This window comes from Auxenochlorella protothecoides, assembly GCF_000733215.1.
Source record: "Auxenochlorella protothecoides strain 0710 unplaced genomic scaffold scaffold53, whole genome shotgun sequence".
In the NCBI taxonomy this organism is placed as follows: domain Eukaryota; kingdom Viridiplantae; phylum Chlorophyta; class Trebouxiophyceae; order Chlorellales; family Chlorellaceae; genus Auxenochlorella; species Auxenochlorella protothecoides.
In genome coordinates, this window is record NW_011934321.1 from 59,180 (window position 1) to 70,829 (window position 11,650).

The window sequence follows — 11,650 nt, forward strand, 5'->3', positions numbered from 1 at the left end:
ACCCTGACCTCCTCCTCATCCACCTCCGGGCGCCCGCCCGCGGCGCGGTGCACGCCCAGAACGTGCTGCGCGATCATCTTGTCGCGCGCCATGGAGCGCTCGTCCTTGACGATGAAGATGAGGTCGAAGCGGGAGAGGATGGTGGACTGCAGGTCGATGTTCTCCTGCGCCGACTTCATGTCGTCATACCGGCCCGACGGCGGGTTGGCCGCCGCCAGCACGCTGGTCCGGCTGCGCAGCATGGTGGTGATCCCGGCCTTGGCAATGGAGATGGTCTGCTGCTCCATGGCCTCGTGGATGGCCACGCGGTCCTCGGGCCGCATCTTGTCAAACTCGTCAATGCACACCACGCCGCCGTCCGCCAGCACCATAGCGCCGCCCTCCAGATAGAACTCGCGCGATGACGGGTCTCTGGGAGGGTGGGTGGGTGAGTGGGTGGGATTGCGGATGGGTGGGTGGTCGGTTTGTGTGGGGTGATGGAAGAGGTAGAAGTGAGGGAAGGGGTGATGGCTCAAGCATTGGTGAGTCAGGGGGGGGGGGGTGTCTGCTGGGGCTCCTGCAGACCCATCCCCCCCACCAGCCCTCTTCCTTTCCGCCATCAGCCCACCAGACCCCCCCTCCTCCGCCGACAGCCATTCTTCCCCCATCCACCCCCCCACCCGGCCCCCAATAACAGACCTGATGACGCTGGCCGTCAACCCCGCGGCCGAGGAGCCCTTGCCGGAGGTGTACACGGCGATGGGCGCGGTCTTGGAGGCAAACTTGAGGAACTGGGACTTGGCAGTGCTGGGGTCGCCCAGGAGCAGGACATTGATATCGCCGCGGCGATAGGTGCCGTCGGGCATGCGCTTGCGCGCGCCGCCGAAGAGCAGGGCCGCGATGGCGCGCTTGATGTCGGCGTGCCCGAAGATCTGCGGCGTTTGAGGTGCAGGTGATTCCAGAGGTTGGGATGGGTGGAGTTTGTATGGGGATTTGAGCAGGCAGCTTGTGGTTCTGACATGGCCTGGCGCCGGATCCCACGGTGTCCGTACAAAATCACCATGTACAGACAGGGAGCGTGCGCGCCCACCCAGCCTGCCGCGCCCCTCGCCACGCATTCACTCACGTTGGGCGCGATGCGCGCGAAGATGCGGTCCATGGCCCCCGGCTGGGCGGCAAACTCCTTGAACTCCTGCTCCTCCTCCAGGCTGCGCGGTGGTGTTGGGGTGTAAGGGGAGCATGCAACGAGGCGGCCTCCTGGTATGTTGAAATGCAACTCCTCCCTGCCGGGCAGTGTGGTCCCCCCCCCCCCCCTCACAGAAACACAATACCCTTACGAGAAGGTAGGTTTCCGGGAGGAGTCGCCGTTGATGACATCTTCCTGGAAGCCGACGATGCGGAGGTAGGACTGGCGGATGGCCACGCCGCCGGCCCTGTCCCGCGCCTTCCCCGCCTCCTTGCTCTGGTAGATGGAGAGGATGCCCACCGCGGTGACGCGCGTGCCGGGGGACACCAAGCCCACCAGGCCCCGGTCCACCAGGCACATCATGCTGCGGGGTAGGTCCCCCGTGGGCACGTCCTCGGGCCGTTCCTGCATCTTCAGGCTCTGCTGGTCGATGCACTCGGCGCGGGAGGGCAGCACCAGGTAGGGGTCCATGCCGCAGGTGTTGGAGGCCTGGCCGGGCACCGTGGAGGCGCCGCACTGGCGTGGAATGGTGACGCCGCCCACGCCGGGGCGGCAGGCCAGCCGCTGTGAGTGCCTGCAGGGAATTATGAGGTTTTTTTTTTTTTGGGAGGGGGGTGATTTGGGGACATGAGGATGGAGATGCGTCGAGGTGGGCAAAGAGGTTCATCATTATTTGTATGGAAAGAGTTCCTGGCGCTCTGGTGGGAATGGGGGGCCTCTCGTGTGTGTATAAAAGGTCTTCACACAAGTCTCACCTCTGAACCTGCAGATTATGTGTTGGCATGATTCCATTCCCCCACGGCTTCCTGCGCCACAACACCCCTCCGTACTGCGCACTTCCCTTCCCCATTCACCCACCCGCACTGGCGGCACTGGATGGTGATGTAGGTGGCCTTGTGCTTGGGCCGGGAGGCGGCGGTGATGATGCCCGGCACCATGACCAGCTTACTCACATATGACTCGGGCTGCGGCAGGAAAGGTGGGAAGGTTGGGGTGACAAGAGGAGGGGGGGAGGAACTCTACCCGGTCGATCATGGACCGAGACCATCGCGCCGCGGGCCTGCGCTCCATGCACACGCCCTGTACCCCTTGCAGCACCATGAGCCCACCTTGATGTCGCGCATGGACAGCGTGTGCGCAGCGTGCCCAGCGGGGGAGCTCTTGTGCAGCATGACTTGGACATCTGCCACATCGGGCTCGCTGCCATCCTCGGCCAGGGAGCGGATGCGCTGTGCCTCAGCCTTGGCGGCTGCCTCGAACTGAACATGGCATGGGCAAAGAGGAGGGTTGGAAGGATAGGTGACCGGGCACGACGGCCAGGGAGCATGCCGAGGATTACTGCACCTCAGGGTGACTGCATTGGGTGGTTGATGCCATTGAAACTACCAATTACTCCTGACCTCAGGCCCCATTTCAGCTGCCTACCAGGGGCAGGAAGTCGGCAGGATTTTCTGTGAGGGCACTGGCCAGGTCGGGGGCGCCGTACACGGGATGGGCAAGGTGCGCCAGATCGACCCGCAAGCGTTGCGAGCTCTTGGCAAGCTGGTCTCTGCAGATATTCAAGGGGAATGAGGTTCATAGGAGGGCAAGCGGATCGTGTGCGTCATTCGCTTCCCTGTGCGAAGATCCATGATAGCAGATGAGACAGCACTTGCAACCCTGGCTGTTTCAGGCACCATTGCAGCCGGTCCCAAAGGCTCCTGCGCCCTCAGACTCACGCATATGGGAAGCTGCTGCTCTTATTGTCGATCTGGAATGTCCTGATGAATTCCCCAAACTTGGTGAGCGCCTGCTGCTTGGTCAGGTTAACGGCATCCTCCGCTAGGCCCACGGACACGAACTGCTGATCGCTGTAAAACACGGCGCCCTCTGCACGGCGGATGGCGAGATGAGCTCGAAGAATATTTTCGCCAACAGACCACCATCGAGGCAGGTGTGTATTCTTGCACTGTACCGGAGCGCAGCACACCCCGGCGCACAAGCCCCAGAGCCCAACGTACCATCGAAGCCGGACATCGTAGCGAGCACTCCAAACTCTCGGATCCGCAATTTAATTGACCGACTAGCAACGAGACAGCAAGGGTGTGACCTCAATTGTAGCGGCCTCTTGTGCGCATGGCCTGGTTTCGGTGCCCGCAGCATGGCGCACTTTCAAAATGAGTTTGAAGGACCAGGAGTTCCCGCCACATTGCGATACAAGCTATGCAGCGTATCGACACCCCTTCAGGGCTATCCTGCCAATCTTTATCTCCCAGTCATTCCGTTACATCACATCCAGCAGAAGGTAACGACAGTCCATCGGATGACCCTGGATCCGCTCTGGCCAGGCGCTTGGCAAATGTTTGCGAGATAATCAGGGGGAAGAGGATGCTGGCGTCTCCATACACCTTGACAGGCATGGCATCCGCCCTGATCTTTCCCCAGGACACTGCTTCATCCGGTCGTGCACCTGGAAGGGGTGGATAATGGAAGGCAAGATGGTCAGTGCTGGTCGTCAGGGCCTCTGTCTAGATGTCGGGTGCCTCAAATGACACTGAATGCACCTGCGGCTGGCCCAGGTGCACTTGGAAACCATGGCTCAAGAACGATTATAATGCGCTGCGTCGCACAGCCGAGTACATGCTCGTCTCAGTGTGGAGTTGAAGCCATGCCAATCTCTTGAGTCCATCACATGCCCTCCCTCCGGGTCACACACATGAGCTGTCCATCCACTCCCCTACCCTACCCTCACATCCCCCTCACCTGAATCGCTGCCATCAAATTCTTGTGCTGTGTTGAGGAACACCGCAAAGTCTGCCCCATTCCGCATCAGGTTGGCGTTGCAGATGTGGTGCTTGGGCACGCCACCCCCGAGGATGATGACCCCCGTTTTCCGAGGGCTGGCCTTCAGGGCCTCGTCATTCATAGCTCGGATGTCAGCCACAATGTCGATCTCCAGCCCTGGCGCCTTGTAAGAATGGAAATACAGCATGTCCCCCAGGGAACCATCGGTCAGGGCCGGGCAGTAGACAGGGATGCCATTCTTCCAGGCCCAGTAGTAGATGGAGTCGGGGTGATTGATCTCCTGGCCCAGCCGTGCAATCACCTGATGGTTTGAAGGGGACGGTGGTGCATGAAGGAGCAACACGGGTCAAGGCAGTCATGCGGCGTCCTGAAGAGAAGGAGCGCTGGAGAGTGGCTGCAGAGGGACGGGGGCCGGGGCCATGCCACCCTGTTTCCCGCAAACCAGATGCCTGCTGTGACATCAGCTTACCCCGCACCCCAACCCACCTTGGAGGGCGTCCACCTCGTCCCAGCATTCTGTTGCTCAGCCAGCATGGCATCCAGGATGGGCATCACCCAGTCCTCGAACCCACAGTAGTTGGAGTTTGGCACCAGCATGTTCCCGATGCGGTTCAGGCCACGCGAGCGCAGGTCTGCACCCTTCAGGGCAAAGTCCCCCAGGTAGGTGTGGGACATGCACTGTGGGTGGCAGGTTTGGGTGGGGCTGGCTTATCCTGTTGCATGGCTGAAGGCTGGGCCGTCAAGCAAATTCAGTAGTAAGGAAGGCCTCAGTGGGAGATTGCGCCATATCACCGGCTATGTCACTCCATTGCGAAGACTCCTCATGCTTTGCCAGAACTATGAAAAAGGAGGTTGGGTGTGCCCAGCGCCACGCAGCTCCTCCCCAACCCGGCCGGTTCATAATAAAGCAAGCCCACCTTGATGAAGTCCTCCTCGATGCCCCCGGCTGTTGTCACCAGTACGTCCACGAGCTTGTGCTGCACCAGGAACTTGATGTGCTCCCGCACCCCGGCAGACACCAGGTTGGAGGTGTAGCCCAGGAACAGCTTGGCGCGGACAGAGGCTCGCTCAGCTGGCTCAACAACTGCATCTGTGTCGAGGACGTGCTCGTCCGAGAGTCTCCAGTCCAGCTGGAGATGGATTGAAGGGGGAGGGGGGAATACTGGGTTTGAGCTGCATGGTGGGTTTACGGATTCCAAGTTGAGAATGTCTCAGAGGTACTCCCTCAGCTCCCTGACTGTCAAACTCAACATCACCGACCACCAGCATCCTCAAGTCCCCATCCCGCTTCCTCACCATGCGGTTGACCTCGACGATGGCTTGACCCAGGGCGCTGGCCTGGAGGCCGGTGGAAAGCATGGATGACATCAATGCATCCAGGGTGCAGGCCTCCTTCCCAAACTCGAAGCCACGAATGAGTACAGAGTCGGAGGGTAGGTCCTCAGATGGCATGAGGACTGCCTGTGTGTCGTCGAGAAAGGAACCGGCCAAGAGTGCAGAATGTTCCCTCCTAGCCGACATGAGGCATTGAGCAGTGCTACAAGGTACACGGCATGGACTCCATACCTTGCTGGCAGCCAGCATGGCTGGCTCGTCATCACCCATGACACCAGTCCAAAGCGACTAAGCAGTTGTTCTAGGAGCTATTGGAGTCCTGGTCCTCTTGCTGTACACCTGCCTCGCCGACGAGGGTCCTTCGCACGACACTGTCCAATGTCTCGACAAGCTTGCCAGCGAGGCATGAGTTATGTTCGCATATGCGAAATCAATTAATTCCAGATGAAATGAATATTGAATTCCTTGAATCTCGGAGCGATTTCTAGTTAAAAATGCCGTCCGCATGGTCGCAAGTTTTCGCGCGCGCTGCTCTGCTGCCGAGAAGTCTACCACCGTCCCGCCGGGTGCATAGTTGGTCTTCCAACCACTGGGTCCTATACAGTACAGGATGGCAATCACAAGTGGTAGCATGCCATATAATGTTGCTTGACGGTCGCCACTCCAACAATGCCCAAGCGCACATTCTGGCTCCCTCAACCCCGGTTGAAATATGCCTGGACGGGTGTGTGAAAGGGCAGAGCGTAAGCATCAAGCAGGGTGCCCGACCTGTGGTGTCACACAGTCCTAAGCAAGGCATGTACTGGAACAGTTATAGACTCTCACTCCACCCAAACAGCCAAAACACCAACTCCCAGCGCACCTTGATTCCGGCACTGACGAGGCCGGAGGTCACTCCCTTCAACTGCGCCTGCGCCGCCTTGGAGCACTTCAGGTACCCCGCAAGGTTGGCCCCGGACAGCAGGGTGGCAATGACCACCAGGAGGAGGTAGTCCAGGTTGAGCTTGAGCAGTGCCACCAGACCCAGGAGGCACCAGAGGGGGGGAGTGATGTACAGGACCAGCCAGAAGACACGCGCATCATGCTTGTTGACGGTGCGCTGACCCTCCGCCAGGGACTCGAACTTCCAGTCGCTGCCACCGGTCTCAGACACCTCGTTCCACCACCGCAGCCCCACCAAGAGCCGGCCAGACACATTCTTGACCTGCATGGAGGTGGTTTGAGGAGGGAGGCCTCTTCAGATGCTGGATCTGGAGCGGCGAGGCCTGCCCAGGTGTAAATTTTCTTCCGACATTGAAGGCAGCCTTCAGGAGGTCCACCCTCTGCATGGGCCGTTCGGAACCACGCCCAGGTGACATCTACCCACAAAGCACCACCCACCGTCCAAAAATCACAGACAAGGAGGAATGTGATCACGCAAAAGTTGATGACGAAACCGGTCCCAAACAGGCCGCAGAGGACGTAGTAGAAGATGGCAGAGAACTTGAAGAGGACGAGGAAGAGTGCAGCGGTGGGGTGGGCATAGCTGGGAGGCTCAGCCACTGCCCCGTTTGGGCCTGGCGCAGCATCGGCCACTGTACAAAGTGAGAAGAGGGGGAGATGAATTCGGATCACCTCTGCATGGACTGGCACAACCCCTCTCAGCTCTGCGTGGCCAGATCACTCACTGGTGGACTCGCACGTCCGACCAAACAGGGGCGCTGGGACGACTTCGGACTCCTGTGACTTCAGATGTAACTATGTGGACCAAGAACGTCTCAAAAACCACCCGCAACGCCCAGATCGAGATATTCTCCGCGGTGCGGTCCAGTCAAGGTTTCAAGTGGTGGGGCCAGTGGCACTCAGGGAGCTGCTGATGGAGCTATGTTGTTCTTTGTGACAATGAATTAGGAAGGACGGAATTTGGCATCGCATGTGGGCTCCGGGGTGCTGAGAGAAACAGTGCTCGCGCCCGCGCTCCATCGGCGATCGGATGCCCGCTAGGAACCTCGGCTCAGGTGACAAGACTAAGGTGGTCCACACCACTCGGCGGTAGGTTCAGGATTCTGACAAATCTCCTTTGCTTTTGGCACGCTTCACTCTCCACACATTCTGCTGAATGGGTGCCATTTGCAGCAGCAGCAGCCATCCACGTGGCTCATTATGCTGCGACCACTACATGCTTCGCACCAAAACCGACGGAAAACGGTCATCGCCGTGTCCGCTTCAGGGCAGCTTCAAGACCAGGCATGGGATTGTCATCGTCTGCAGGGTTCTTTGGTGCAAGATCAGCCCCCCTGTCGCGTTTCTGCACCTGCAGTGTAGCTGCTGGGGGCTCAGCCGCAGCCGCCGCCTCGTGAAGCCGAGGGTGCGGCTGAGATGCCTCGCTCGTTTCATCACTCCGGATGGCCGGCTCAGCAGCATCTTGTTTCCTGGCAGTTGGCTCAGCGGCATCTTGTTTCCTGGCACCCGGCTCGGCCGCGGGGTATTCCCCCTGCTTCTGGAACACGAATGTGGCAAAGAGACGGGATGCCTGCTCCAGGCTGGGGTGGCTGCCAGGAAAGCGTGGCAGGAAGTGTTTCAGCGGCTTGTTGGCGTCAGCCTTGGGGAAGTTAGGAGATGGGAGGTCCAGGGTCAGTGGCTTCTGGCGCAGGGTCTCAGCAGGTTGTATGTCTCACAGTAATGCACGAAGCGCTGTGCATCCCCAGGTTTTAGAGTCCGTCCATGTTCCCTCCTTGAATCCCAAGCCTTCTCACCGGGTCAAGGACGTTTTCCAGACTGGGCATGTCGTACTGCAGGACAGGTACGAGGCCGTACTGCGCCGCCACCCCGACAAACACGTTGGAGTAGACGAGGTACTCCAGAGACCCCTCCGTGCCCTTCTCAGCTGCAGTAGGATGTGACAAGGGCGTTGTGTCTTGGACTCAGTGGCAATGGGTGATGGTGTGGGAGGAATCACTCTCCGTAAGACACGTCGGCTGTCACAACTCTCACTCAAGCCAAGGCACTCTGTCCATCCCTTCAGTCACCGCCACCCACCGTCCCCTCGACTCACATCCTGTCACAGTGTCTCCAATGGCGCAGATGTAGGCGCTCCCAAAACAGCCAGGCGACCCTTTCCACCTGGCCTCCACAGTGAGCATGGGAGATTGATAGGTCAAGGAGCCCCGGATGCACTCATTCACCCGCCGCCCGTCGGGCACGGTCCCAAAGAAGTAGCCGCCTGGCTTGAGGTTGATGGACACGTTGTGCAAGAACTGTGGATGGGTGATGTCGGAAGGGATGTCGAGCATGTTTAGCATCTTGATGACGGAAGTGCAAGAGGTTGGCGTACATGGGAAATGGAGTCAGCGAGTCATCCCACACCAAACACAGATACATCAAGGACATGCAATCAAAGCAGACTGGAATTGTCAGCATTTTGGCACCCATCCACCAGGCAGTCGATGGGGTCTAGGCCACAGGTCAATAGGGCTGCCAGCCCCCCAAGACCAGAAGCATTCCCCCACCTGCTTGAGGGCCTTCTCTGCAACGAAAAAGTAGTGGACGGCAAACATGCATGTCACTGCATCGTATCTCTCGCTCTCCTTACACTCGCTCAAGCCCAGCTCTGGCGATGCCTCAAAGCTGTAGTCCAGGCTTAGTTCCGACTTTCGAGCCTGTGCCTCTGAGAACCTAGATGCGCACACATGAGGGAGGTGGATGAGAGACGTCTTCGCCAATCCCAGGCATCGGCGAGTTGCACCAAGGCGACGCTGGACTCGAGTGGCATTAGCACTTCACCTCGGCATTGAGCAAGACTCCCTGCACCTCATCAGGGTACGATCGAGCCACAGGCACAGGCACAGCCATGCATCTCTGCCTATCAGCCTGCTTGCCAGCCTGCTTGCCAGTGCCCTTGATGGATTCACCAAATACAACTCTTTCCCCTCCCACCTGGCCCTGGCCTCCTCAATTTCATGGGGGGAAAGGTCGATGCCCTTCACACATGGGATCCCGGCATCAATCCACTTCCAGATGTCCCCGCCCCGGCCGCATGCTAAATCTAGAAGGCGAGGAGCTCCCTTGGCAAATCTGCAGAGGGCAAACAAGGTGTGGCCTTGAGACATCCTAACGCTCATGCATAGTCCAAGATCATCGTCCCTGGTCTTGATCCAGCATGCCTGTTTATCAGGTGGCGCTTGATATAGTTGTGAAACTTCTTGAGGGGAGCCCCGGGCCCAGATGCTCGCGCGGCTAGAGCCTCCTGAGTGCTGCCGTACTGGTTCGAGTGCTTGTTGTAGTGTTCTCGGGTGTACTCGAGGGCCTGGCGATCCATGCGACGTTGGCCGTTGTGACGGAGGGGCGCAGGTGTGACCAAGGTCCCTGCTCCTCATGCAAGTTCAGTGGGATGTGGCTTGCAAGAAGATGAAGCTGTCATGTTTCGAACGTTTAGATGTCGCAACAGGTGTTGAGATGGAGGCGCAGGACAGCTTGCGTGTGTACCCGGTGGGCATCAAGGCTCCCGACAGCACGCAGCGCAGGGCGCACAGATGTGCCTGAGCAATCGGGCATCCTAGCCCAGATGGATGCGAATGGAGGTAACTAAGGGCGCATGTTTGCCAAAAAAACTCGAATCCAATCCATTTGCCGTTTGGCCTGCGCTGGCAGCAATCCTCGAGTGACTCCTCGGCACTTGCATGGCCGTATCCTAGGGAGTGAGCCAACCGACCCCGTCCATGCCAGCCGCCCACACGGCCAGCGCAATGCCTAGCATGGCGCAGGGTTTCTCGTCCCTCCCCATTGCCCGCCCCATGCGTGCCTCTGCTGGGAATGCTCGGCCCCTACAGTCTCGGTCTCACAGGCGGTGCCGGGCAACACCCCTAAGAGTCACAGCCTCCGGTCAGAACGTGCTGCTCCTCGGCTCTGGAGGCAGGGAACACGCCCTTGCCTGGAAGCTTGCCCAGTCGCCCGACTGCGGTCGCCTGTTTGTGGCGCCTGGGAACGCAGGGACGGCCCTGGAGCCCAACATGACCACCGTCTCGGGGCTGAATCCCTCCAACCACAAGCAGGTTGGTGCGAGAGAGACAGGGGAAAAGAAGGAGAGGGCCGAGAGGAGAATGACCTCTGTACAGGATGTGGCCGGGTGCTCATGCTGTGGGTTCACATGTAGGCCGCCCCTGCCAGTCATAGAGTGAGGAAAACACCCCGCTCCCTGGGCACACTAGCTCTCACCCAGCAGCGTAAAACCCCGCACACACCACATGCACACGAGCCTTCATTCCATCCGCGCAGGTGATCGACTTCTGCCGCGGCAACGGCATCCAGCTGGTGGTGGTGGGTCCGGAGCAATACCTGGTCGAGGGCGTGGTGGACGCGCTGACGGAGGTCGGGGTCGCGGCCTTCGGCCCCAGCGCCGCCGCGGCGGCGCTGGAGGGCTCCAAGGCCTTCATGAAGGGCCTGACCGCCAAGCACGGCATCCCCAGCGCGGGGTACGGCGTGTTCACCGACCCGCGGGAGGCCAAGGCTTTCATCCGGGCGCATGGTGCGCCCATCGTGGTCAAGACCAGCGGCCTGGCGGCGGGGAAGGGCGTCACCGTGGCGCACAGCCTGGAGGAGGCTTACGAGGCCGTGGACGCCATGCTCACGGGCGGCGCCTACGGGCGCGCGGGCGAGGAGGTGGTGGTGGAGGAGTTTCTGACAGGGGAGGAGGCCTCCTTCTTTGCGTTTGTGGATGGGGAGACCGTCATCCCGCTGGTCGGCGCCCAGGACCACAAGGCGGTGGGGGAGGGCGACACCGGGCCCAACACGGGCGGCATGGGCAGCTACTCGCCCGCCCCGGTGCTCACCCCGCAGCTGGTGGACCAGGCCATGCAGACCATCATGTACCCTACCGCCCGCGGAATGTGCTCCGAGGTGGGCTGGAGGAGGAGGGGAGATTGGAGACGGGGGGGATGGGGGAGTGGCTGATCTGGCATGGAATGGTTGTTTGTGTTAACAGAGGGTCCACCAGGGGGTTGGGGAGATCAAGAGGGTGTGTCACAGAGGCAGCCTGGCAGAGGAGGTGCTGAAATGTCGCAATGGCCTGGACCTCCAGCCACTCTACCGGGCATGTCTGTCCTTCCCTCCTCTGATGCCGGGTCATAGTGGATGGTGCCTCAAATGGGTGACCCAAGCCTCGACCCCACTGGTTTGGTCCATTGCCCCCCCAGCGCCGGCCCCCCCCCCCCCATGCAGGGCCGCCCCTTCCGCGGCGTGCTCTTCGCCGGGTTCATGATCGAGGGGTCGCAGGTGAAGCTGCTGGAGCACAACGTGCGCTTCGGTGACCCGGAGTGCCAGTCGCTGATGGTGCGCCTGCGCTCCGACCTGCTCTCCACGCTGCACTCCGTGATCCAGGGGGAGCCCATC

The 11,650-nt window shown here is 60.2% G+C and overlaps 4 protein-coding genes across 4 annotated transcripts in view; 1 reads left to right on the forward strand and 3 right to left on the reverse strand.

The window, feature by feature from the left end:
- The window catches only part of F751_4450 (DNA replication licensing factor mcm5-A), a gene marked incomplete at both ends in the record, with an annotated part of 5,626 nt that extends 2,445 nt beyond the window's left edge, over positions 1 to 3,181 (reverse strand). The window contains 9 exons of the mRNA XM_011401845.1: positions 54 to 392; positions 660 to 911; positions 1,106 to 1,187; positions 1,317 to 1,739; positions 2,024 to 2,130; positions 2,275 to 2,424; positions 2,591 to 2,714; positions 2,884 to 3,034; positions 3,166 to 3,181. Coding sequence (XP_011400147.1) covers positions 54 to 392; positions 660 to 911; positions 1,106 to 1,187; positions 1,317 to 1,739; positions 2,024 to 2,130; positions 2,275 to 2,424; positions 2,591 to 2,714; positions 2,884 to 3,034; positions 3,166 to 3,181 — 1,644 coding nt within the window. The remainder of the gene's footprint in view (positions 1 to 53; positions 393 to 659; positions 912 to 1,105; positions 1,188 to 1,316; positions 1,740 to 2,023; positions 2,131 to 2,274; positions 2,425 to 2,590; positions 2,715 to 2,883; positions 3,035 to 3,165) is intronic.
- A 239-nt stretch (positions 3,182 to 3,420) lies between these two features.
- F751_4451 (Deoxyhypusine synthase) lies at positions 3,421 to 5,401 on the reverse strand (the record flags this gene model as incomplete). Its single annotated transcript, XM_011401846.1, has 5 exons — positions 3,421 to 3,614; positions 3,908 to 4,250; positions 4,436 to 4,627; positions 4,867 to 5,079; positions 5,246 to 5,401. The coding sequence occupies 5 exons, from the start codon at positions 5,399 to 5,401 to the stop codon at positions 3,421 to 3,423; spliced, it is 1,098 nt and encodes a 365-aa protein (XP_011400148.1).
- Positions 5,402 to 5,979: 578 nt separating this feature from the next.
- On the reverse strand, positions 5,980 to 9,581 carry F751_4452 (Golgi apparatus membrane protein-like protein ECHIDNA; the record flags this gene model as incomplete). Its single annotated transcript, XM_011401847.1, has 8 exons — positions 5,980 to 6,000; positions 6,147 to 6,488; positions 6,665 to 6,858; positions 7,733 to 7,865; positions 8,020 to 8,150; positions 8,319 to 8,520; positions 8,773 to 8,938; positions 9,526 to 9,581. 8 exons carry the CDS (start codon positions 9,579 to 9,581, stop codon positions 5,980 to 5,982), a joined length of 1,245 nt encoding a protein of 414 aa, XP_011400149.1.
- A 436-nt stretch (positions 9,582 to 10,017) lies between these two features.
- The window catches only part of F751_4453 (Phosphoribosylamine-glycine ligase, chloroplastic), a gene marked incomplete at both ends in the record, with an annotated part of 3,245 nt that continues 1,612 nt past the window's right edge, over positions 10,018 to 11,650 (forward strand). The window contains 3 exons of the mRNA XM_011401848.1: positions 10,018 to 10,314; positions 10,538 to 11,158; positions 11,480 to 11,629. Of these exons, the coding sequence (XP_011400150.1) occupies positions 10,018 to 10,314; positions 10,538 to 11,158; positions 11,480 to 11,629 (1,068 nt within the window). The remainder of the gene's footprint in view (positions 10,315 to 10,537; positions 11,159 to 11,479; positions 11,630 to 11,650) is intronic.